The sequence below is a fragment of the Oncorhynchus gorbuscha genome, linkage group LG13, assembly GCF_021184085.1.
Source record: "Oncorhynchus gorbuscha isolate QuinsamMale2020 ecotype Even-year linkage group LG13, OgorEven_v1.0, whole genome shotgun sequence".
In the NCBI taxonomy this organism is placed as follows: Eukaryota; Metazoa; Chordata; class Actinopteri; order Salmoniformes; family Salmonidae; genus Oncorhynchus; species Oncorhynchus gorbuscha.
In genome coordinates, this window is record NC_060185.1 from 47,027,709 (window position 1) to 47,052,096 (window position 24,388).

General features: G+C 42.7%; 1 protein-coding gene across 2 annotated transcripts in view; it reads right to left on the bottom strand.

Moving 5' to 3' along the window:
• Positions 1-24,388, bottom strand: part of LOC123993033 (leucine-rich repeat and fibronectin type III domain-containing protein 1-like protein) — a 148,669-nt gene that overhangs the window by 45,654 nt on the left and 78,627 nt on the right. The window contains exon 2 of one of the 2 annotated variants that reach the window (XM_046294773.1): positions 14,410-14,607. In XM_046294773.1, the coding sequence (XP_046150729.1) occupies positions 14,410-14,477 (68 nt within the window). In that variant the 5' untranslated portion in view covers positions 14,478-14,607. Of the gene's footprint in view, positions 1-8,267; positions 8,359-14,409; positions 14,608-24,388 lie in introns of those variants that run through there. The other variant, XM_046294774.1, reaches the window with a different exon arrangement.

Below are 24,388 nucleotides of genomic sequence, written 5' to 3' on the forward strand. Positions count from 1 at the left end.
GTGTAGATTGATGAGAGACAAATATATAAACCATTTGAGAATAAAGCTGTAACGTAACAAAATGTGTAAAAAGTCAAGGAGTCTGAATACTTTCTGAATGCACTGTAAGATAGCTGAACTACAAATCACAGAAAAAAAAATGTGGCAGTAAATCCAGACTTCAATATGTCTGGGACAGGGCCCATAGAGAACACTTTAGTGAGATAGAACAAGGGAATCAGTCTAGCCTGGACACGCTCCTCTGGACAGATGATGTCAATTATCACTCCAGGCTAATTATATAAAATACATAGCAGATAGGCTGCTTCAGTGGCAGGCAGATCTCTTCGTGCCAGAACAATGTTCACACATTCATCTTGTGGAGGAAATCCCCCATGGTGTAACGACGCTTTGCCTCGAATGGTAATGCCAATAATGAGGGGACAATATAAGAGAAGATATTAATTGAATTATGGAAATGAGACGTGACATTTTTTATCTTCTGGCCTCCCCAAAGAGCACATTCCGCATATCTCAATAGAGTTTTCTCTCTGATTTGCACAGTAATGTCTCTGCGTGTGAAGTTGGCAGGGGGTTTGGGCTGGTATGCTGGCCTAAAATTAGGCGATGTGCCATAGAGGAGGAACGGGGGAGGAGGAGGGTACAAGGCTGTAATTACAAGGATCTGTGCCCCTGTCGGGACAGCCCCGATCGAATCTGGGCAGGCTGGGAACACTGTGCTGTAATAATGACATACTGGAGCTCTGTCAGTGTTCCTGGAGCACAGCCAGGAACTCCTACCAACAGCACAGATGATGTAAACAGAGATAAATAATACAATAAAATAAACATAAAAACTGCTGTTGTTTTTGACAACAACATCAAGCTTAACCAGTCATGAATGCAGAGTTGTTGACCCTGAGTGATGCACATCTTCTTTGGCGCCTCACCTGCTTTCATAGCCTACTTGATGTACCACGTCATGGTTTTTGCCTCGTTTGGTTTAACACACACACAGACATTCAACCACCATGTTACGTAACCTTTGCAGGTGGCCCGTTAAATAGCACAGAGCATCATAGAAATCTCCCTGCGATCCACAGAACAGCTTCTGCCTGGACAGATGCTGGGCTAGTGACTCATCCGTCTCTTGTCTGTGTGATTGTAATGATTATATTAAAACCCTCCATGTCTCCTCGACGTGGAGATAATATGCACATGGCACCATCCCAAGTCTGAAAATAGTGTCACTAATGACAACAACAGCAGTGCAGCAGTGGTGTGGTGAGGGGTGATAAGACAACGGAGGGAAGGAGGCGAAGAGGCTTTGCAAAAAAACAGTCACATCGCGAGAGGACGTCGACACAGAGGGTCTCTACCGCGGGCCGCTGCCCGCCTCCCAGCCCAGCGGAACTCTCCCAACTCCCAGATCAAAGCTCGAACACGCTCCAGAAATCTCCTCTGCTCTCTCTCTCTCTCTCTCTGTGTCTGTTCGGAGAATAATTGCATAAGTGGTTTCAGCTTTCTGAATTTATCTCCCACAAGCCAACTTGTTTCCTCTTCTTTCTCTCTTCTTGCGTCTTGCTTCACTCTCCCCTGTCTTTCTCGCCTTTACTCTTCTCTTGCATCTTCATCCATGTCTATAGCCCTCAGATTTGCCACAGAGCTAAACCCGAGAGATACGCTTGACAGACGGGAGAGAGAGACGAGGACAGGGCCGAGGGCAGGATTTCGAGTGTCTGTTCTCTAAAGATGACATCCTCCAACACAATCTCAAGAGGGGGTCTCTTGCCATTTTATGTTTCATTGCTGACCATGGTTATCGTCAACGTTTATCTTTCCAATTTTGTTATGATTAAAATATCACAACACAAACCCCTGCTATGATGCAAGTGGACACAATGACACTCTCCCACCCATCCACTTACCAAATGTATTGGTAAACTGCTCATTAAGACTTCCCTGTGGCAAAGCACTGGGTGGATCAATGAAGGGAAAATCAAGTCTGACGGGCTGAGATGATACTGGCCTCTCCCGGAGAGTGGCCGGGCCCCCTGCTCACCCACCGGCTGTCAATCTGAAGAGTACCTCATCCACACTCCCTCAAAAAACACTACAGCCACCCAGCAAGAGCCCTAAACCCTGCCAACCCCATGACCAGTAAGGGAGGAGAGGGGAGGAGAAAGGAAGGTGGGGGGGAGGGGACCAATTCCCATGTGACCTTTGTTGTTGTTATGGGAGTATAATATGGGAGATGAGCACATCGATGTGGAAATAGTCCGCTAGAAGGTACAGTGAAAGCAAAAGGTTGCCGGCATTGAGTACTTGCACGATTATATGTGTAGATATTACGCGCAAATGAAACGCGACCGCACATACACACGCACTCACACACACACACAAACGGCCCCATACCCAAAACTCTGAGAGCGCTGGAGAGTCATGTTGCCTTGGCAGGACGGCTGTAGTGGCAGATGGACTGTGCTGATTCCTTGTCCCCTATGGTTTCCCTGGTAGTGCCAGGCAGAAGGGATGATCTTTCTGCCTGTAAGCCAGTCTAAAACGTCTCATGTCAGGCTTCAGAAAGCAAGGAAACATCCCTTGACGGCTCTCCTCATCCAAAGCTACTGTCTGCTCATCTCTTTGACTTAATAGGAAAAAAAAGATTGTTTTGCAACATCTAAACACTCTAAATATTTTGATTTCCCAAAGGCAAAAAGCAACCTGCACGGAACCTTTAATTTGATCCAATATACACTTAACAATTTTAATAAATGGTTGAGGGAAATTCAAATCGAAAGCCTTCCAATAACTCACTAATTGTCCAACTGGCCCTTAGCTGACATAAACAATTGGTGTGATGCACTCAGTGACAGGTGAGTTTTTTTGCACTTTTTAATTTTTCTATTGTGTCTGATAAGGCAGTTCTCTCATTATGCCGTGAGACATTAAATATTCCTCTTGGTAATCTCTCCTGTGTGATTGGATCACTAATGTCTCATTCCATTTTTTCATTCACAGCTATGACAGGACATTCACGCTGAAGAGCAGACATTAGGCATATCGTTGTCAGAGAGCAGTGACGGCCCGTTAAGTTCCTCAAGGGTAGCTGGCTTCTTAAGTACTTATTCTATTAAGGTTACTTTAAATTCCTCAAAAGAACCAGACTTCAGTCAATCCAGCCAATATCCCAGTTGAATGATTTGGCCCCTGATTCCTGCGGAACTTATACCCTGAAGACTCAGAGCCACCGTACTCAAGAGCTAAAAATCTATACAAAGACCATAATCTAGTACACCTATTGCATTTGAATTGTCAAACGATGACAAATGTGTCCTTACACAACATGGGAAAATATCAACGCTGCTACCATTTTTCCAAATGAGGACTATATTTTCTCACCGCCAGCAGGGTGTCAATGGGGTTATAATGACATTCACCTCGGAATGAACCTGCCTCGATTTCCGACTGAAGGAGAGATTGACTGGCAAAAGGAGACCATTATATGCAACTCCTCAGTCCTCAAGACAAGAATGTCAGTCCATTTGATTTAATAGCATTCTGTTTCACATTGGTCCAGTAGTCCACACATTGAAGTTTACTCCCTTTGAAGCGGGCAAGAACAGGTACCAGCGGCAAAAAAAATATATAGAGTGGTCGCTGTCGCTGCTCACTTCAAAAGAGCCACTTCGAGCATCAATCGAGGGTTTGCGTGATTCGACATGATTTTGACACAGCCACTGGCTGTGTCAAAACCCTGTGACTTCTGGAACGGTTGGTGAAAGATGAGTCTGTATTGATTTGCCAAGTTCGTCTGAGGTTGTAAATCATCGGGAGATACTATTCTTCACAAAGTGGGCTACAATGTTGTGAGAGACAGAATGCTCTGGAATCTCGCTATCCTCCATCCATGTCAATTTGATCAAACTACAAACTTAGACGGTGGAAACAGTAGGTTTAAAACTGACTTGCTCGGCATAGTTATGTGCTACACGTGTATATGTGCACTAGATGAACATACTTTATATTCAACTGGATTGTAGATTAAAATGGTAAACTCCACCATATGATAAATCTGTGTTCTATACCAAAAACCCAACAAAAAGAATTGTCATTTCTAATGATTAATCTATACTGAACAACAAATATAAACAATTTTACTGAGTTAGAGTTTATATAAGAATATCAGTCAATTTAAATAAATAAATTAGGTCCTAATCTATGGGCTGGCCTAGAAGGGCCCACCCACTTGGAAGCCAGACCCAGGCACTGGGGAGCCAGGCGCAGCCAATCAGAATGAGTTTTTCCTCACAAAAGGGCATTATTACAGACAGAAATACTCCTCAATTTCATCAGCTGTCCGGGTGGCTGGACTCAGATGTTTCCGCAGGTGAAGAAGCCGGACGTGGAGGTCCTGGGTTGGCGTGGTTACAAGTGGTCTGCAGCATGCTCCCTCAACTTTAGACATCTGTGACATTGTGTTGTGTGACAAAACTGCACATTTTAGAGTGGCCTTTTATTGTCCCCAGCAGGAGGTGTAATGGTGTAATGATCATGCTGTTTAATCAGCTTATTGATATGCCACACCTGTCAGGTGGACGGATTCACTTGGCAATTGAGAAATGCTCACTAACAGGGATGCAAAATATTTTTGCACAACATTTGAGAGAAATGGAAATTTCTGTGATTTTTTTATTTAAGATCATGAAACATGTATATTTTTGTTCAGTATATGTTGATCAAACATTTTGTTCAACATCTAATCAATCAAAGTCATCATGAAAGAAATGACTCACTCCCAACTCCCCAAAATCCCACACCCCCAACTCCCCAGTGTGGCTAAAAGTGTACTGTGGGCTTGAGAGCCGTGGGCGATGCAACGCATGGGCTGATCAATAGTCTTTAGGGAAGTGATCACTGCTGCTACCTCGCTTTCCAACCAAGGTGCATGAATTGAGGCGCAAACTGAAGGAGAGTGGAGATTCAGCAACACTAGGAGGACAATGGAATTCAATTTAAAAAAAGTTTATTTTGCTCAAAGGAGAACAATGGTCTTTGTTGAGGCTCAGATTGGAGATCCTTTAGTGAGATCCTTTATCCTTTAGTGAGATCCAATGAGCAGCACATTTGTCCAGGACTATGATGGCTCTAAGGGGCAAAGTAGCACACAAGGTAACAAGCTCATCTCCCAACAGGTCACACACCGTTTCCTCCATCCAGTCAGAAGGTTCTGAAGGTTGAATCTACCAAGACCCAAAATAAATCCCTCCAGACTGTCCCTATGGAGAGAAAGAGAGAGAGAAAGAACACGAGAGAGCATGAGACAGTGAGATAGATGAAGTGAGAGAGGAAAAAAGAGAGTGAGAGAGACTCAAAGGTTGTTACTGGCCAGGGGGTAGTGTGGAACTGTGAAAGGTATTAGCGCATTGGGAGAAATCTACCAATATTATGCCATCTGCCAGCAGATGCCGAAAACATCTTCCTCTTATCACCTAATCCAATTCCTGCTTGTGCAGGTGTTTCCCTGAGCGTGTCTGTGAAAAATGCCAGAATTGAGCTGGATCAATTCTCTCTTAGTGTTCATCTTGGCTCTGTGATCTTTGGAAAGTGGTTCATGTATTTTACAAGAGAGCAGAGGAAACAACTATTTTAGTGGAGTTTCGACAATGCTTATGACTGCATATTCAGTCTGAAATTGATAGCTTTTTTTCCCCGATACTGAAGCCTGTCCATAGCAGACATCCTTTTTTCATGGCTGAAAGTGAGGCTTTAAATGGAGAAATTATAGACTCGAGGAGAGCCCCTTCTTATCGACTGATTATAATCACCATTAGCCAACATTCTGCAGATGTAGGCTATCAGTTAACTGACTTTGTTTGGCTGGCCTTAAGCAGGCCCTCAACAGTTTTGGATATTTATAGTAAAAGAAAAAACCCACTCTGAGCAATATAGTATAATCTACAGTGAATAGAGCCATCTGCTTGGAGACAAAACAGTAATTATATAACAATTATGAATTGAATGTGTATTGTGTAACAACATGATTGGACATTATTTATGAAACAGGCGTTTGAGAGGGAGGCATGTGATGTATTTTGACTTAAACAGACTGTGAAAGGGGCTAGACCTCACTGACGCACACATGCATGGACACACACACACACACACACACACACACACACACACACACACACACACACACACACACACACACACACACACACACACACACACACACACACACACACACACACACACACACACACACACACACACACACACACACACACACACACACACACACACACACACACACACACACACACACACACAGTTCAGGAGTTGGGTGGAAGGAAACACACTCTGCCTAAGTGAGATAGCTTGAGATAGCTAGAGGGAAAGCTCAGAGGGACGTTGCTGGAACACAATGCTGTTTTAGAGTTTCAAGTTTTATATAACATTGCCTGAGGGATGGTCATGATGGTTAGACTGACATTGTTGTGACACAGCACGAGAAGAGAAGAGAAGAGGGATGTTGGCTTGATGGTGACATGTACAGTGTCTGTCTGAGCAGCCCTGCCTCAGTGGGGACACAGTCGGGATTGGGGGACTAATCCTAGCCTGCTTCACAGAGTGTTTAAACAGATGGGCCCGGCTGCTGTGAAAGCCTCACTCACAGATTGCCTTGGAAACCGTTTGAAAAGAGAAAAGAACAAGTGAAAGAGAGTGAAAAGTAATAGATGTCCTGGGTGGCTAACTCTCTGTGGCGGTGTTGCTAGAGCCAAAAAGAAATATGTATAAGATAAAGTTATGTATGACGGAATATGTGCACACAAATGTGATGGTTATGCCACTGGTTCCAGGTTTGTGGTTATTTTACTTCTGTAGCTTTTGTGCTGCGCTAAAGTCCCTGTATCCTCGAGAATGTAGGTTTTAGGGTATGCCCAATAACAGAACTATGCATATTGACATGTCAGCTAAGACTTGGTGTCCTTACTTAAGACTTAATTCGTCGTAATGGTAATTATGATAATGCATTTACAAGGACATTTTCCAGTCAGCAGTCATCAATCAAGCGCTACAAAATGTGGGCTTCAAGAATCCTTAAGAGTCTAAACGACACACCCGTGCGTCAATCTTATGAACACAATACACAAAAATGCCCATAAGCGAGTTTAAGTGACGTGTGTTCTTTTTGGTGTGGCCTGTCGGAATCCCCTGCATCAGCCTATGTCGCCCTTCCGCATCGGTGGTGGAAAGTGGCAGTGCCACAGTGCTGTTTGTCAGACCAGATAGGACCACTCTAGGAAAAGATGCTACTTCTCACGAACACGATGGCGTTCTCCCTTTTGCACTACAGCCCCCACAAGTGTCATGGGACTCGAAGGCAACCCATACTAAAAACGAATGGAAGTGCTGTGCGGAGATAGTTTTGTGCCTTCTAGATATAGGACAGACACTTCAAAAACCTTATTTCTTAGGTTTCTTTTTTTTTAACCGTCTTTCTGAATGCGTTTCTATTGGCAGCAAAGGCCAAATTCAATATTTTATCAAATAAATTGTAAATGTTTTTTTTTATGTACCTAAATGGGATCTAAAAGTCTAGATGAAATAGTAGAGCACCCCTCACTCCAGCCGCTTAGACTTTTAGAGGTTAAAGAAGAATTTGCTTTTATTAATGTGCAAATTTTTGCAAGCATTCCAAATGTTGTCGTCAGGAACATACTGGTTCAAAGAGATAAACAAATGGACGGCATTAATAGTGGCAACTGCTGCACAATGGACAAGGCCACCACACTGATACTGGAAAACAGAGAAAGTAGAGCTGCGAGCAGCAATTCAAGGCTACAAGCAGATAAGAGTTTAAGTGTTATTCAAATCATTTGAAATGTTGGAAAGCTTTCTTTTTTAGAGATGCATTTGTTCCGCAAAAATGTTGACATTTGCACCCTGTTTTCGATTCCAAATGCTTGCTACAGAGTCGCCATGTTTTCAATCAACACCATATTTTCTGTGTGGGTGTGGCATGCGGCCGACTAGCTTCATAAACAAAAGTACTACTGTATGTGTGAAGTTATTATGAAACAAATGCATAAAAAAGGCAGATGTTGGTTGAACAATGCAAAAAAATGGTTTGAGTTTGGGCAGCTTCATTGCTAGGCACTCAGAAATCCCACATCGGTATCTATAAAAGAGCACTCAACAACTAACTTTTGATTTAAAATTCCAACAATGCTCATAGAAACAAAACAAAGACTATTTCAAATACTTTGAATTCTTCTCCATACCTGAGTGACTCATGCCAAAGGAAAAGAAAACAGTGAATCTCTGTCTTTCACCTGACTGGGGAGAGGTTTGCTGTGTTTTTGTTTCTCTTTCTCCATTTCTACCCAGAGCACACTGTTCTCTTCATTCTCTCCGTTTCTCTCCATTCTCTCTGTTCAGAAAGGGCTTGGGTTTTTCATCTCCTGTCCACAACTCTGCGGTCTCGTTGTCTCTCTGATGGGGGAAATGTTTGGTCTTCCAGTTTTATCCTTTCATAACCAAGCACTTCTTCCTAGCTCCATTATCACAAATACCTTCTGTTCAGTTCTGAGAAAACCTGACATGGGGGGGGGGGCTTTCCATTCTTGCATTGTGTAAAAGGTGTTACCATAATGCCTGGTGCAGTTTATGTGGTCGAGAAACAAGGACGTTCACGCAGAACAAAAGCTACAGAAGTAAAATAACCACAAACCTATTGAGGACATGAAAAGAACACCCTGTCCACGAAAACAAAACACAAACGAGGCATATATGTCAGCTACTCCAATAATCACAGAACGCTAGAGACAGGGAGTGGCACATGAGAGAGAGAGGAGGAGGGGGGGGTGGACAGAGTGCGATAAAGGGAGAGAAACAGAGAGAGAGAGAGAGAGAGAGAGAGAGAGAGAGAGAGAGAGAGAGAGAGAGAAAGGGCGAGCCGACAGAAGCTCTGGCTGTGAGGGACGTGGTTGGCATGGCGCTCTTAGCGCTTTGACACCTCGTTACGGTCTGCCGTGACACTGACACGTCACAGGAGGAAGACGGAGAGAGAGGATAGAGGGAGAGGAGGGGGGTCCTATCAGAGCTCCCAGGCTCACAGGCCTGGCATGTGGAAGATGGAAGACAGAGGATGCCCCCACCAGCAGGGCAATCAAGCTCAACAGATGGCGCAGACGTCTGGGAGCCTGAGACTGTATACGCCCAGCTAGAGCAGGGCTGATGACAGAGACGCATAGGACCTATCTGAGCATCACATGAGTGGGTACAAGGAGAGTGGAGGGGGGGGGGGGTGTACAGGCACATGTGTTTGTGTGTGTGCGACAGTGTTTTACAATGTGTGTGTGTGTGTGTGCAACAGTGTGTGTTAGTGTGTGGGTGGGTGTAGCCTACCTCATTTAAAAAAAAGAATTACTACAAATCACACCTACTTCAAATGGTGAAGATTTTGTGTGTCACTGCTAATTCTTCCAATTGACATTCACGAATTCAGTCTTATGCTTTATGGTAAAAATATGACCTTTGCTTTCATTGATCTTTTTTTAAATTCACAAATACAGAGGGTAAATTAAAGTGCGAGGGGTCCAGTGAGTTGCGCGTAAACGAACTAACGATTTGAATGAAGTAGGAAAGGTAAACCGTAATAAAGGATGCAGGTTTACTACAGTACTGACATAGGAAGAGATATATAGAAGGGGGAGGGAAGGTTTTTCAAATGGGCTCCTTTTAAAACACATGCATACTTACACACACACACAGACACACACACACGCACACGCACACACAAATCAAATGGGCTGACAATACACGAAAAGCCTTCAAAGATGCTCATCTTGTCTCTGAAGTAACATTCATGCAAAAACGGTGGGGGGGGGGGGGATGAAGAGAAAAATTCAGCATTGGCTTCTTTATCAAATCATTGAGGAACAAAGATATTACACATATTTTTAGAACAAAGGCTCATGATTGCAACAAAACAAAGAACAATTCAACCCAATGGTAACCGGGTTGAGCAAGTACCCCCAAGTCCTCCCAAATGAAATGTGTAAAAAGAACCAGAGATTGAACGTATCCCAGACAGATGAAATACTATGAAATAGTATGATGTGCAATGGGAAGTTATTCAAACCCTAAAAGCTTGACTACTGAAAGGGTTTTTGTTACATCTGCCTCCTCTAAATAACACTTTTCCTTCTTTCAAGCCAAAGATAATTCACAAACAAATTGATAGACTGATGCATTGACGTGTATTCACATGTATATGTCATCGGAGTCCAGATTACGAGCACTTAACAGTTCTATTCTGCAATAACATATCCTCTTACCATCACCATTAGACCGTCACCATCCAATTGAAACTCTCAATAGCCTCACACTTATTTCTACCTCGGCCCATAAAAATGACACTGCATAACTCCCCCACACCATAAAACATGAATATATATTCCTGTCTTTATTGAGATTCCATGTTCGCTTCTGGGTGGGGAAATTCCATTGCAAACTTAATTTATTCTTCACACTAAATAGATGACCAACCCTATGCAAACCATGAGGGATACCCCCTTTTCCATATAATTCACAGAGAATCCATACGGTATGTGATGGGGACAGAGGGTGTAATCAAACATTAGCATGCTCATAATGATCCTCAACACGCGTTATAACACTACCGCTTTTAATGCTGCATGGACATTGGCTACTGGCCCCACTCCACTTCTTGTGTTCTCTTGAATAGCCAGCCTTGTTTCCCAGCGGTCACTATTACATCCGGTCCTTTTCCCCTTAGCACTCCCCAGACTGCAATGAGCACTGATGGGGCCCCAGACATTACACAGGCGTGAATATGAACCAACAGAGTGAGTCCATTATCGGAGACGGATGAGAAAAATATTGTCCAATAAACTGGTGTGGCTGCGCAGTGAAACCAAAACACTTCTGCTCCAGTGGTGTGTGGGCATCGTGGAGCAGCTGTCAGCACCAAGATTAAATTGGAACAATCCATTTTAGTGAAATGAAGGCTCTTGGAATAGAGCCGCCCTGACACATGCAGGTTTATATTAGTTTACCAAACAATGTGGTTAGACTAACTGAACAAAAAACCCAAGAACCACCAAGATTGATTTTTGAGTGTCTGGTATGGACGTTTGGTCAGCGGTTGGTTGAGGTCGGTGGCCATCTTCCGAGGCCTTGTCAGAGTGTCCAGTCACAAATTACACTTAATTGATATCCACTGTTTTATATCCACCTTCAGAAATAATTCTGCCTCTTCCATCTACACCTTGGTTCCCTTTTATGCATAAATGAATAGAAAATCAAGGACAGTGATAATTAATGGAAAATTAGGGGGATTTCAAACCATCCCAACCATCCCATTTCCATATACAGCAGCTGGTGTGGCAGTGGAGGAGAAAAGAGATGTGCATTGGGCTTCATTATGATTCCAGCCGGACACATTTGTCAGGGATTATCTCTGAGTGTCTAACACCTAATTACCGTTGGGCCACTATGCAGGGCGTCCCTCTGAGAACTCTGCTGGCTCTTGCTGGCCGGCTGGTTGGCTGCAGCTGGCACCTCTGGGGTGCCCTTCTGACCCGCTTGCCCGGTGGTACTCTTGGTCTGCCACCATGCCCTCACACCACGTCCTTGCCAGCCAGCTGCCCAGTCGACCGAAGGGACATCCGGTGTCATCTTCGATTCAGGGGATGCGCCAAATATTGAATATAGATGGTCATATTATTCAGAACTACATACAAATACCACTTTCTATGTTATTTCACCTAGCCTACCGGTGGATTTGCCTGTAAGCATATAGATTAAACAATGTCCATGCATTTGTTGTTGCTGTGCTTCTTTGTTTTATCACAGTGGAGTTAGCAAACACTTGCTATTTACTTTGCCCTTAGACTAAATTATTCCTTAATATGATCATTCCACCCTGCTGCTCACACATTTCATGGCTCTTAACCTTCTTTGATATGTAGGCTGCAATGCCCATTAGAGAATGAATCAAATAGAGTCCAGAGATTGTATTTTCTATTTTTCCATTGAAATTCATGGTAAATGTCTGTGCCTATGTATTTGAGTGTTTAAAGAGGATTGTAAGCACATTTTAATCAGGAAAGTATATGGACATAGCTCACGATTCTATAATGACAGTAGTTGTTGAGGCAATGAATTGATCTATGTATAAAAACACCTTCTGATTGCTGAGTTTATCAGGAAAATAGCTCTGAATGCATCACGCACACACACACACACACACACACACACACACACACACACACACACACACACACACACACACACACACACACACACACACACACACACACACACACACACACACACACACACACACACACACACACACACACACACACACACACACACACACACACACACACACACACACACACACACACACACACACACACACACACACACACACACACACACACACACACACACAAAGTAGATCAGTAAATACTGCAGTGACAGTCACAACAGGTCCACATCTATCTTTAGGGCATATTGGTAATGCAGGCAGAATGCATTATACTGTAAGAAACTTCAGGCAAAATTAAGTGGTGGCAAATAAGATTGCTTACACTTAAAAAATGTGCTATTTAGATCCCTTTGAAGAACCCTATATGGTTCAAGATAGAACCCTTTTGGTTCCGGGAGGAACCATAAGGCACAGACATTGGGCTCCCGAGTGGCGTAGCGGTCTAAGGCACTGCATCTCAGTGCTAGAGGCGTCACTACAGACCCGGGCTAGATTCCAGGCTGTATCACAACCAGCCGTGATTGGGAGTCCCATGGGGGGGGCGCACAACTGGCCCAGCGTTGTCCAGGTTAGGGTTTGGCCAGGGTAGGCCGTCATTGTAAATAAGAATTTGTTCTTAACCGACTTGCCTAGTTAAATAAAGGTTACATTTAAAAAAATTAAGAATAATAAAACGGGCTATTACCTGCTTGTTACATGATGTGTCTGCATTAAGGCACCCGGTAATTGATGGTTAATGCACATTCTGGATACAGCCTCTCATATTATACTGTACACACTGCCAGGTAAAAACCCTCATTAGCAGGATGAAGTTATGTCTAGGGGAGCATGCCAGTGACACGTGGGTGCTTATTTGGAAGATAATTTTTCACAAATACATGCACCAGAACTTAAAACTCCTAATTAGAGTATATATCCCTCGTATTAGGTAGCAATAGTGCCTTAATTCCTCTTGAATAGTGATTCATGTCACTGGAGTATACAGTATGGTCTAGAGAATAAGACTCATATCGAAATGTTTTATGGGCCTGTGTCTGAGAGCACTCCCAACCTTACCCCCCATATCCCAGTCTCCCTGGGCATGCCAAGGGCAGCTTCACCTCAGCTGGTGAGTGCCGGGCCGGTTATAGGGATGGTTGGGACAGAAAGGCTGTAGACGAGGGGGTTACATGGCTGCTTCGCTCCCAGTGAGAGTTCCTGGTGTCTCCTTAGAGAGGCTCCTCTCACCCACTTCACATTGATTAGAGTCACGTTAGATGGCAGAGGTAGAGCGACAGCTTGGAATCTGGACATAAAGTCCCCACCCAGAGTCATTCGATTTCAGGCTCTACAAAGAGACACTGTTCTTGAACCCCCCCCCACACACACACACACACTTTCCCATTTGGCACAGACAGTGGTGATAATGTATAAATATGAAACCATTTAAATGCAATTCATATTTTTTCAATGTATCCTTGAGGTTTCCACATCAAGCTACACCGTTAGAAAAAAGGGTTTGAAAAGGGTTCTTCGGCTGTCCCCATAGGAGAACACTTTTTGGTTCCAGGTAAAACCCTTGTTGGTTCCAGGTAGAACCGTCTGTGGTATTTATTTTTATTTTTTTTTATTTTTGTTTACCCTTTATTTAACTAGGCAAGTCAGTTGAGAACAAATTCTTATTTACAATGACGGCCTACCCCGGCCAAACCTTAACCCGGACCACGTTGGGCTAATTGTGCACCGCCCAATCACGGCCGGTTGTGATACAGCCTGGATTCGAACCAGGGTGTCTGTAGTGACACCTCTAGCACTGAGATCCAGTGCCTTAGACAAGCTGAGCCACTCGGGAGCCCATATCATGTTTACACATTCAATTAGGGGATATCAGCGTAGAGCAAGTCATTATTTCATCAACATTTCCTAAGTTAGTCGGCAGCAGCTGTTCGACATGGGGTCAATGTCTCCCACAGACCGTTTTGAGGTCAGCTACAGCCTGTTCCAATGTCAACACTAGCATACAACCGTACCACTTAGAATGAAGAAATGTTTTGGCCATGATTTCTAAGTAGCTAGTATTCTAGGGAAGGTATCGGAACACAGCCGTGTGATATTCTCCACCAAGGCCATGATATTCAGCGTACCTTATTAAAGACGCGGAGGCGAAGGCGCCACTTGGCGTTGTCCACGAGCCGGCGGCCAGGGCTCTCATCCGTGTGTGAGTGTGTGTGGGTAGCCTCCACTCTATGTGGACAGCTTACGTTGGCTGGACTCAAGTCTGCCCGCCGTTAAGACTCCTGGCCGCCTGTCATTGGCTCAGCTCGGGCCACCTGCCAATCTGCCTGTGAGTGACAAGGAGAAAAAAAACACAGATAAGGAAAAGAAAAGCACACACAAACTGTCCCTTTTACAGGTACATTTACGTATAAATGGTCATTAACTTGACAACGACAGACGAGTGATTACATCTAAGAAGTGACAGAAAAACACACATTTTCCACCAGAGTTGAGAAGATTCCAAAATCTGAAGATTGCTTTTCATTCATCAGTATGCGGTGGCCTTGAGCAGTGTGGGAGATAAATGATAAACAATTTCTGTTGATTTTAAATGAAAAAAATCCCAACGGATTTAAATGATTTTTTACTGTGATAGCTAACTGTGTATATTCACAAGAGACAATGACATGAAAGGTGTGGATAGAGCTTTGTAATAAGGCCATTTTCACACACAGAGGATTGTGTGAGCTTTTTTGGGGGGGGAGACATTTGGACTGCTACAGGGGTTTTGGGTAATGGTTGCATTTTCGAAAGCCTGTGAGATCAAGCGCTCATTTGAAATCTCTGGCAGCTCAGCGTTGCGTCATCATTTGTCTTGTGGCTCTTCAGGGCTAGAATATACATTTCAACCAGACTTCAGGAGGGCTCAGTCATGCCTGTATCTATTAGCGTGTTTTACATGTGCCATGCAAACCCTATAGTTTAAACACTATGCACACTGAGATTCTCTGCATGAAACCTGAACTGGAAAACTGAACTGATCACTACAGCATCAGAAGCTTTGCACCTTGAAGGAATTTCCCTCCGTGGGAAACTAAAACATTTGGAGTGTTTGTCTAATCAGGCAAATGAACATGAATATATTGTTAATACATAACAAACAAAGCAACACTTGATTAAACCTATTCGTTGATGAATATTGAAGGATTCTCTGCTCTATCGACTGGATATGTATTCGTTTAGCCATACGTGCATCCCTACAGGCATCTACTGAGTTGTACATTAGTCACACTCGTGAGTTATGTTATCCCCCTTAATCAGAGACAGCATCAGACACGATGCCAGGGAATCGAATTGAAACATGTCGAGGAACACACAAACGTAAAACACACACACACACACACACAAAACACTCCCTCTCTCTCACTGACATACCCTGAGGTTTGGCCCCTTAGACGTGTCATAAAGACAGGACATCAAATGAAAACTTTCCACTATAATAACAGCCTCCCTGCACTGTCCCCAATCAGCCCCACCTGGCTGCCAGAGTCTGGCTGCACAAGCAGATCAGGTATGGCAAGCATAAGACAGTACCTCTGTTTTTTTTTCTACAGTTCATGTAATCACTCCATCGCACTACCAACATCAGCCCTGCACAGCTCCCCTATCTCACAGTACAGCAGCCGGCATTCGAGCATAGCACTCTGGTGCTTTTACAACCCATCGACATTGCTAATAGCTGGAAAGGTCATAGCACATCTTAGTAGAATGGTCGCTCAGGCTTATCGCTTGTACAGTCTTCCCCTCTTCTTTCTTTTTAAAATCTTTTCACATCTGACATTTAGGGCAAAGGGGTTTCAAGGTCGGCTCAAAGGCCATATCGCAAATGCGGAAATCAAACAAAATTAGCAGAAAGCTTGGAATCAGCCATCACTCTATTTGCGCATGACTCATCCCCTGGGGTTTCCTTCAATGGTTGGTCACCCAACTGTGGAACCGTTGCTGTGTTCCTCATCTTAGATGTGTCTGAGGCAGCTAAAGAGCATCATTTATCACTTCAGCAAGTCTGCTCATGATGATGCCACCGGTCGCGGTCGGTGGTCAGCGGTCACACACGGTGTCAGACCTCTCCTCAACTAAGGCATTAGGATGGAGTTAACTGAACTGTCTAGCTAAAATGGACCTTCGGGGCTCAGATTGTCATGGCAACAGGTTTAGTCATGGCACTGGGGTTGCAAAGGAGTGACACCTGATTTACTTGACGACGTGGCCCTGATTGTCTCTGAACCCGACGTGTGCCGTGGTTATGGTCATCTGGTTATGGTCCAGCAATCCCGGCAAGAGCAGGCACGAAGCCAACCGTACGCCTGGAGAACATAGAGGGTAGAGGAAGACAAAAGATCCAGAAATGGCTGCAACCTTCAACCTTTCCTCTCTAACCAACCAATATACAGTGTGCAGTCACTCCAGTCAGCAAAGAAGACAGGTTGTCATGTCACTGAAGTGTTTCTTGTAGACGATGCAGCTGCTATTTGTTCAACGAAGGGATTTGTCACAAGCTATAACACTTCGACATGTCCATGTCTCCTTTTACTGTCAGTATGACACATGGTTCTTCTGAAGATATTGAATTACAGGTACTAGATGTATGTTGGTCCTAGTAGGCTGCTAAAAAAAGCTTAAATGCTGTGCTAAAGCAATGAATGACTATGTGATGGACAGTGCTCCTGAACAGCCACTCCATTGTGAAGGCTTCAAGGGGGAAGTCATGATGCAGAAACAAAACGGTCGATGCGGATGCAGATCGATTGGCTCACTGCAAAACTGCAGCCACATGGAAACGCTTTCCCGTTGGCTCCCCTTAACATCCTAGCTAAGCAATAGTCACTCTACACACAATGGTCAGTCCGACCAGTGTATTCCAACCACACGGTAAACACAATGAGGTCAACACAAATGTTTGAGTTTGTATTAAAACCAAACAACATTCTCCACAAAAATGTAGAGGAGGTTAAGATCCAGTCTCCATTTCCTCTTCCTCTCCCTGAGGGAAAAAACAACATATGCTGACTTCAAGGCAATCCAAACGTTATTAGTCTTGGATGGACAATTGACAATCCCCAAGATGCTCATCCCGTTTGAGTTCAAGGGAGAGAAAAGAGAGAGAGAGAGAGAGAGAGAGCTTCATTTAAGCACTTTCTCAACTTGCAACTGACAGTCTTTGAATTGAGTCTTGCCTTGCCCAAGCCAACACCATATCCCCCCCCCAAAAATAGCAAACTCATGAGGAAACAAGGAGCGAGAATGTCTGTGTGATAAAGAGAGAGAAAACATACCAAGCAAGAGAAAAAAAGAAAGAGAAAGGGGGCAAGTTCTTTCCCCAGCATTCTTTGCACTTCAAAAATCCACTGCACACACCTGCCCTCGCCCAAAATGCACAATCCGATAGAGGGTGAGAGAGACAACGAGAGAGAAACCTAATTGCTATTTCACCGTTTTGGGGGGAGGGGGCTCCCATTCGCTGCAGGCCCCACTGTCCAAAGAGCAATTTTCTCTATATTATAAAGAAGATGAGCCACCCTAACCACAGGGCCAGGGGTGAGCATGAATCATTTCACTCTGGGGGAGAAAGATATATATATATATATATATATATATATATATATATATATATATATATATATATATATATATATATATATATATATATATATATAGAGAGAGAGAGAGAGAGTTAGAGAGAGAGATACCTGGGGTATGAGCGATGGGCTAAAAAAAAAACCCTGCTTCAATCCAAATTCCGCTCCTCTGGGGAGAAGAGGGGGAGCAGCCTGTGCTTTCTTCCTATGGAGGCCAGATCGCAGCTGGGAGGGAGGTATGTACACTGTCTGCCCTTTGCTACCAGAGAAAGAAGCACTGCTTTCCCATAGATGATAAAATATATTGTGTGATGATATGGAGTTGCAGAGGGCAGCCTCAATGATCCAGCCTCCAATTTAGATGAGATGTGAGCAAAGGTGGTTAGGGAAAGTCAAGTCAACAGTACATTTAAAATAAATTAAATTAAATGTGGCTCCATTCAGGAAACTAGGGCTATATTGTGCGTCACCACTTTACAGTAGAGGCATTTGAAAGTAATTTTAAAAAATCAAAATGCATGTTGGGGCAGAATGCCTTCTGGAACACGTGAAACATGTATGCGATCTGTAAATACAAATACAATTGTTTAATTAGGAGCCTAGTTGGTTTAGCCACGGAAAAAGACAGGAATCTTCCCGCTAGCCATAATTGGCTAGGATAATGAATGGGCTGTACATACTGAGCGATGAGTTCGGATTGGTCTGCCATGTAGCACACTTATGTCAATAACATGAGCTGCTCAGTATGTGTATTTAATCCTTTCTAACACTGCTTTTTTGAAAGATATCACAAAGAACTGCAAAAGTGTTGCTAATGCTCTCCACTTTCTGGAGGACCGAGGTTTGAAATCAGTGGAATGCCCAGTGGAAGCAGAGTATGATAGCAAATGAGTTGCAGAGAATTCAGGAATTTGATTTCAAATATGTGGACGGTATTGAAAAGAGAACACCCAGAAGACTGTTGTATAAAACACCTGTCTCTGGATTACATCTTCAAACTAAGGGCAACCATGGCATCCGTGACAGGGAGGGGAGAAGCGTTAAGCCATGTATACGGGTAAGTGGGTCTAGCTAGCTACATTATCAGATATTGTACGTTTCTAATTTTGTCAGAACATTTTATTCATTGCAAGTTAAAGCATACTGTTAGCTAGCAAACTAACATTAGCTAGGTCGCTAGCTAACATTGTGTATGATCTGTGTAGTAATATTATTTGTGTCTCAGAGCCATTTGCATTGGTAGTTATAACCTAATTTTAGCTAGCTAGCTAACATTGAAGCTACTTGGTTAGCTTTAGCTACCTGTAGATTCATGCAGGGTAGTAACATTATGGGATTATGGTTCATTGTTTAGCTAGCTAGCTACAGTACATGTCTAAACAAAAGACTCCACTATCCAAGTAACCATTTCACTGTACTGTTTACACCTTCTGTATCCTGTGCATGTGATGTAGTGTGTGTTTACCAGAGACAGTAATGTGAAGAACAACATGACCTGCACCAAAGTCAAATTATAACGTTATGGGATATAGGATATAACGTTAGGCCAACGAGACAGTGTCAAAGTTCTACAATTCTCCAGTAGAATGCCCTGCTTTTATTTTGTAATTGTCTGTAATTAGCTCGCCATTAATTTGTAAATAACTTGTTGTGAGTTTATTTTCCTGTAATAATGAATACAAATTTACTAAAGTTAAGACATTGTTAACTATATTATATTGTCATTATTTGAACTGGCCTGCCAGCTAACTTCATGCTAGCTAGCTAACAAGCTAGAAATGAACAAAAACATTGTTTAGAAAGTTGCTTTTAGTTGCCTGGTTTCCAAAGATTGACAAATGTAATTTTTAAACGGATAGGTTTATTGGTGTTAAATACACCAGTTATGCTATTTTGGACCACCAGGCTGCTGATGTCATGCAGCCTGTTGTTTTTGTGTTCATAACGACATCGACAAGCTTGATGTTGGACGACAAAGAAGAGCTCTCCAGTAGGCGTACCAAAACATTCAAGGGCCATTTTCTCAAAAGTGGGGTTACAAGTTTATCAACTTTCAAAGCAGAATAAATGTTCCATTGTTCCTCAACTGTAGTGTATGATATAGCATTTTCTAGCTCTGAGTCTCTACTTTTATCCAGGGTGAAAAACACAATTTAAAATTTTGCTACTTAAGACCAAATCGAGCCATTAGGTCACAAATGTCAGTCAATCACACTAGCGGTTATGTCAACAAAATACACTAAATTTCCAAAAGTATGTGGACACCTCCTTGTTGAACATCTCATTCCAAAATCATGGGCATTAAGGCATGGAGTTGGTCCCACCCTGCTGCAATAACAGCCTCCATTCTTCTGGGAAGGTTTTTCCACTAGATGCTATGGCGGTTCCATGTTGAAAGTCAGTTACCTATTCACTAAGGCCATTCTACTGCCAATGTTTGTCTATTGAGATTGCATGGCTGTGTGATCGATTTTATACACATGTCAGCAACAGATGTGGCTGAAATAACCAAATCCACTCATTTGAAGGGATGTCCACATATTTTTGTCAACGTGGTGTACATTTAATTTGAATATAGAAACACATACTGGTAAACATGATGTTTGCCATTGGCAAATGTTAAAGACAATGTCTGGTTTTGTATGGCAGAACCAGCCTTGATATGCCATGAACATATACTACTTAGGTTTACATTCATCGTTGGCTTCACCTGTTCTAGCCTCTTTGATCATGACTTTGGCCAAGTAATTTTATTTGCCTATGTCGAGAGGTTTAATTCAATCATGATTTGGAAGGATATTATGTATTTTTCAAAGCTTTATTCTGAAAGGAGCCTAAGCTGTTCTCTGGAAAACTTTGGAGAGTAAACTAGAGGAGCTGGAGTTGAGCAATTCTATAATTTCTCATTTCCAATCCAGACGTGAGAGGAACAGTAAGCATGCCAGGTTTTCTTAACACTCAACCTCAACTCAACCTTGCATCTGTAAATATTAGTGAATGGGGAAAAGACAAAGTACACAGTGAAGAGGATAATCAATACTACACAGTTTGACCACACAGCATCACATAAAACATGTCTGATTATTGCCAGAAACATATGCACTCACTATATATCAAATAGAATTACAGTCATTAAGAGGTTTCAATCGGCTTTGAATTGCAGGTGGAAGGGGGGCATTGACCCTCATTACGTAAGGCAAGCAACAGACCCTGAGTCTCATTCTCCAATCAATTTCTATCAACCACAGAGATAGAATTCAATTAGAGGAGTTCTGCACTCACAATGGCGTCGCCCAGTCGAGCCACAATCGCCTCGGTAAAGTGAGCTGGAGGCAGGTGACCTTGAGCTCATAAACGCTTAGAAAAACAGTTTCCCAAAGGGTTGTCCCCATAGGAGACCTCATTTTTGGGTTCCAGGTAGAACCCTTTTGGGTTCCATGTAGAACCATTTGTGGAACATTTCAACCTGGAACCAAAGGATTCTATCCAGAACAAAAAAATAGTTAATCAAAGGGTTCTACTAATGGGGACAGCCAAAGAACCGCATTAGGTTCTAGATAGATTTGTAGGAAGAAACTTTGGAAAATGCCGTTCAGTGCTTCAGAGGAAAATTGAAAAAGAAGGGGAAACAGGAGAGATAGAAAAGGAGAGAGAAAATCAGCGTGACGTCTGTTCGATCTCATGCCAGGGTATCTCGGGATAACTGAGGTGAGATGAGCTGTGTCAAACAAAGACGTGATAGCTGCTATTTTAAGAGGTGGGGTGAAGATGGGGGTGAGGCATGCTCCCCCCGCTTCGTCTGGGAAGTGGGTGAGAAACAAGGTAGGAGGTTTATCACACAATCACATTCCCTGTACAGGTAGGCTTACAACATAAACAAGCACAGGCAACCACTAAAGACAGATTCCGCCACACTCCAGACAGCAGTAATCTCCACCAGTCAGTTTTGAAATGAGTTATATCCAAGTCCAGGATTCTGCTTACTTTCCTGGTTTTCAGATAATGTGGTGCACCCAAAAAGACAGTTTTCAGTTTTGATCTGGGAGTGGGTGACACACAGTAAAACAACTTTTGAGTTTTGTATCACATCTGTTTGATACATTTTAGTTTGAAATGATTCAGTGCGATTCGGTTTGATTAGAGAACGATGCGGTTCGATGCGATACAATTTGATGACTGACATTTGTTTCATAAACACATTCATTTTCCATTCTAAATTAAAATTTGCTGCGGACTGAGCTCATGAGCTGGGCCTCTGAACTGGATCTGTATTTGTGTGTGTGTGTGTGTGTGTGTGTGTGTGTGTGTGTGTGTGTGTGTGTGTGTGTGTGTGTGTGTGTGTGTGTGTGTGTGTGTGTGTGTGTGTGTGTGTGTGTGTGTGTGTGTGTGTGTGTGTGTGTGTGTGTGTAAATTATGTACTGTATGTGTATGGTGTATGTACGATGTAAGGCACCTGAGCTGAGCCATAACGGAAACTAGGCATCTACCACCCCACTACTGATTTAGGGATGTTCTTTGTCCCCCCCCCCACTTTGGATTTGAAATCACCATCACCCACTTATTACCAAATTAGATGAACAAATTTTATTAAGGTACAGTACCAGTCAAAACTTTGGACACACCTACTCATCAAGGGTTTTTCTTTATTTGGACTATTTTATACATGTAGAATGTATAATAACACATGTGGAATTACGTAGCTACCAAAAAAGTGTAAAACAAATCTTCAAAGTAGCCACACTTTTCCTTGATGACAGCTTTGCAAACTCTTGACATTCTCTCAACCAGCTTCATGAGGTAGTCACCTGGAATGCATTTAAATTAAAAAGTGTGGAATTTCTTTCCTTCTTAATGTGTTTGAGCCAATCAGTTGACAAGGTAAGGGTGGTATACAGAAGATAGCCCTATTTGCTAAAAGACCAAGTCTGTATCATGTCAAGAACAGCTCAAATAAGCAAAGAGAAATCACAATCCATCATTACTTTAAGACATGAAGGTCAGTCAATGTGAAACATTTCAAGAACTTTTAAAGTTTCTTCAAGTGCAGTTGCAAAAACCATCAAGCACTATGATGAAACTGGCTCTCATGAGGACCACCACAGGAATGGAAGACCCAGAGTTACCTCTGCTGCTGAGGATGTTCATTAGAGTTTACCAGCCTCAGAAATTGCTGCCCAAATAAATGCTTCACAGAGTTCAAGTAAAAGACACATCTCAACATCAACTGTTCAGAGGAGACTGTGTGAATCAAGCTTTCATGGTCGAATTGCTGCAAAGAAAGCATTACTAAAGGACACCAATAATAAGAAGAGACTTGCTTGTCCCAAGAAACACGAGCAATGGAAATTAGACCGGTGGAAATCTGTCCTTTGGTCTGATGAGTCCAAATGTTCGATTTTTGGTTCTAACCGCCGTGTCTTTGTGAGACGCAGAGTAGGTGAACGGAGAATCTCCTTTGCACCCCAGTATCTCTACTTGCACATTCATCTTCTGCACATCTATCACCTCAGTGTTTAATTGCTATATTGTAATTATTTCGCCACTATGGCCTATTTATTGCCTTACCTCCTATATTGTATTATTGACTATGTTTGTTTATTCCATGTATAACTCTGTATTGTTGTTTGTGTCGCACTGCTTTGCTTTATTCTTGGCCAGGTCACAGTTGTAAATGAGAACTTGTTCTCAACTAGCCTACCTGGTTAAATAAAGGTGAAATAAATAAATAAAATAAACAAATCTGTGGTTCCTACCGTAAAGCATGGAGTACAGCATTCTGCAGTGATATGCATTCCATCTGGTTTGCACTTTGTGGGACTATGATTTGTTTTCAACAGGACAATGACCTAACACATCCAGGCTGTGTAAGAGCTATTTGACCAAGATGGAGAGTTATGGAGGGCTGCATCAGATGACCTGGCCTCCACAATCACCCGACCTCAACCCAATTGAGATTGTTCGGGATGAGTTGGGCCATAGAGTGAAGGAAAAGCAGCCAACAAGTGTTCAGTATATGTGGGAACTCCTTCAAGACTGTTGGGAAAGAATTCCAGGAGAAGCTGGTTGAGAGAATGCCAAGGGTGTGCAAAGCTGTCATCAAGGCAAAGGGTGGCTACTTTGAAGAATCAAAAAATATAAAATATAATTTGATTTTTTTTAACACTTCTTTGGTTACTACATGAGTCCATGTGTGTTATTTCATAGTTTTGATGTCTTCACTATTATTCTACAATGTAGAAAATAGTAAAAAGAAAAACCATTTGAATGAGTAGGTGTGTCCAAACATTTGACTGGTACTGTATCAATATTATAAATTAGCTATGACATAGCCAATACATTTACTGTATAGCACAACTTTGGATTTCACCCCCGTCTCAAAATCTGAAAGGTTTTGATCATTTGGAAGTTTTTGCAATGATCTTATTTTACCTATGATGCAAATTACAGGCCTCTCTCATATTTTTAAGTGGGAGAACTTGCACAATTG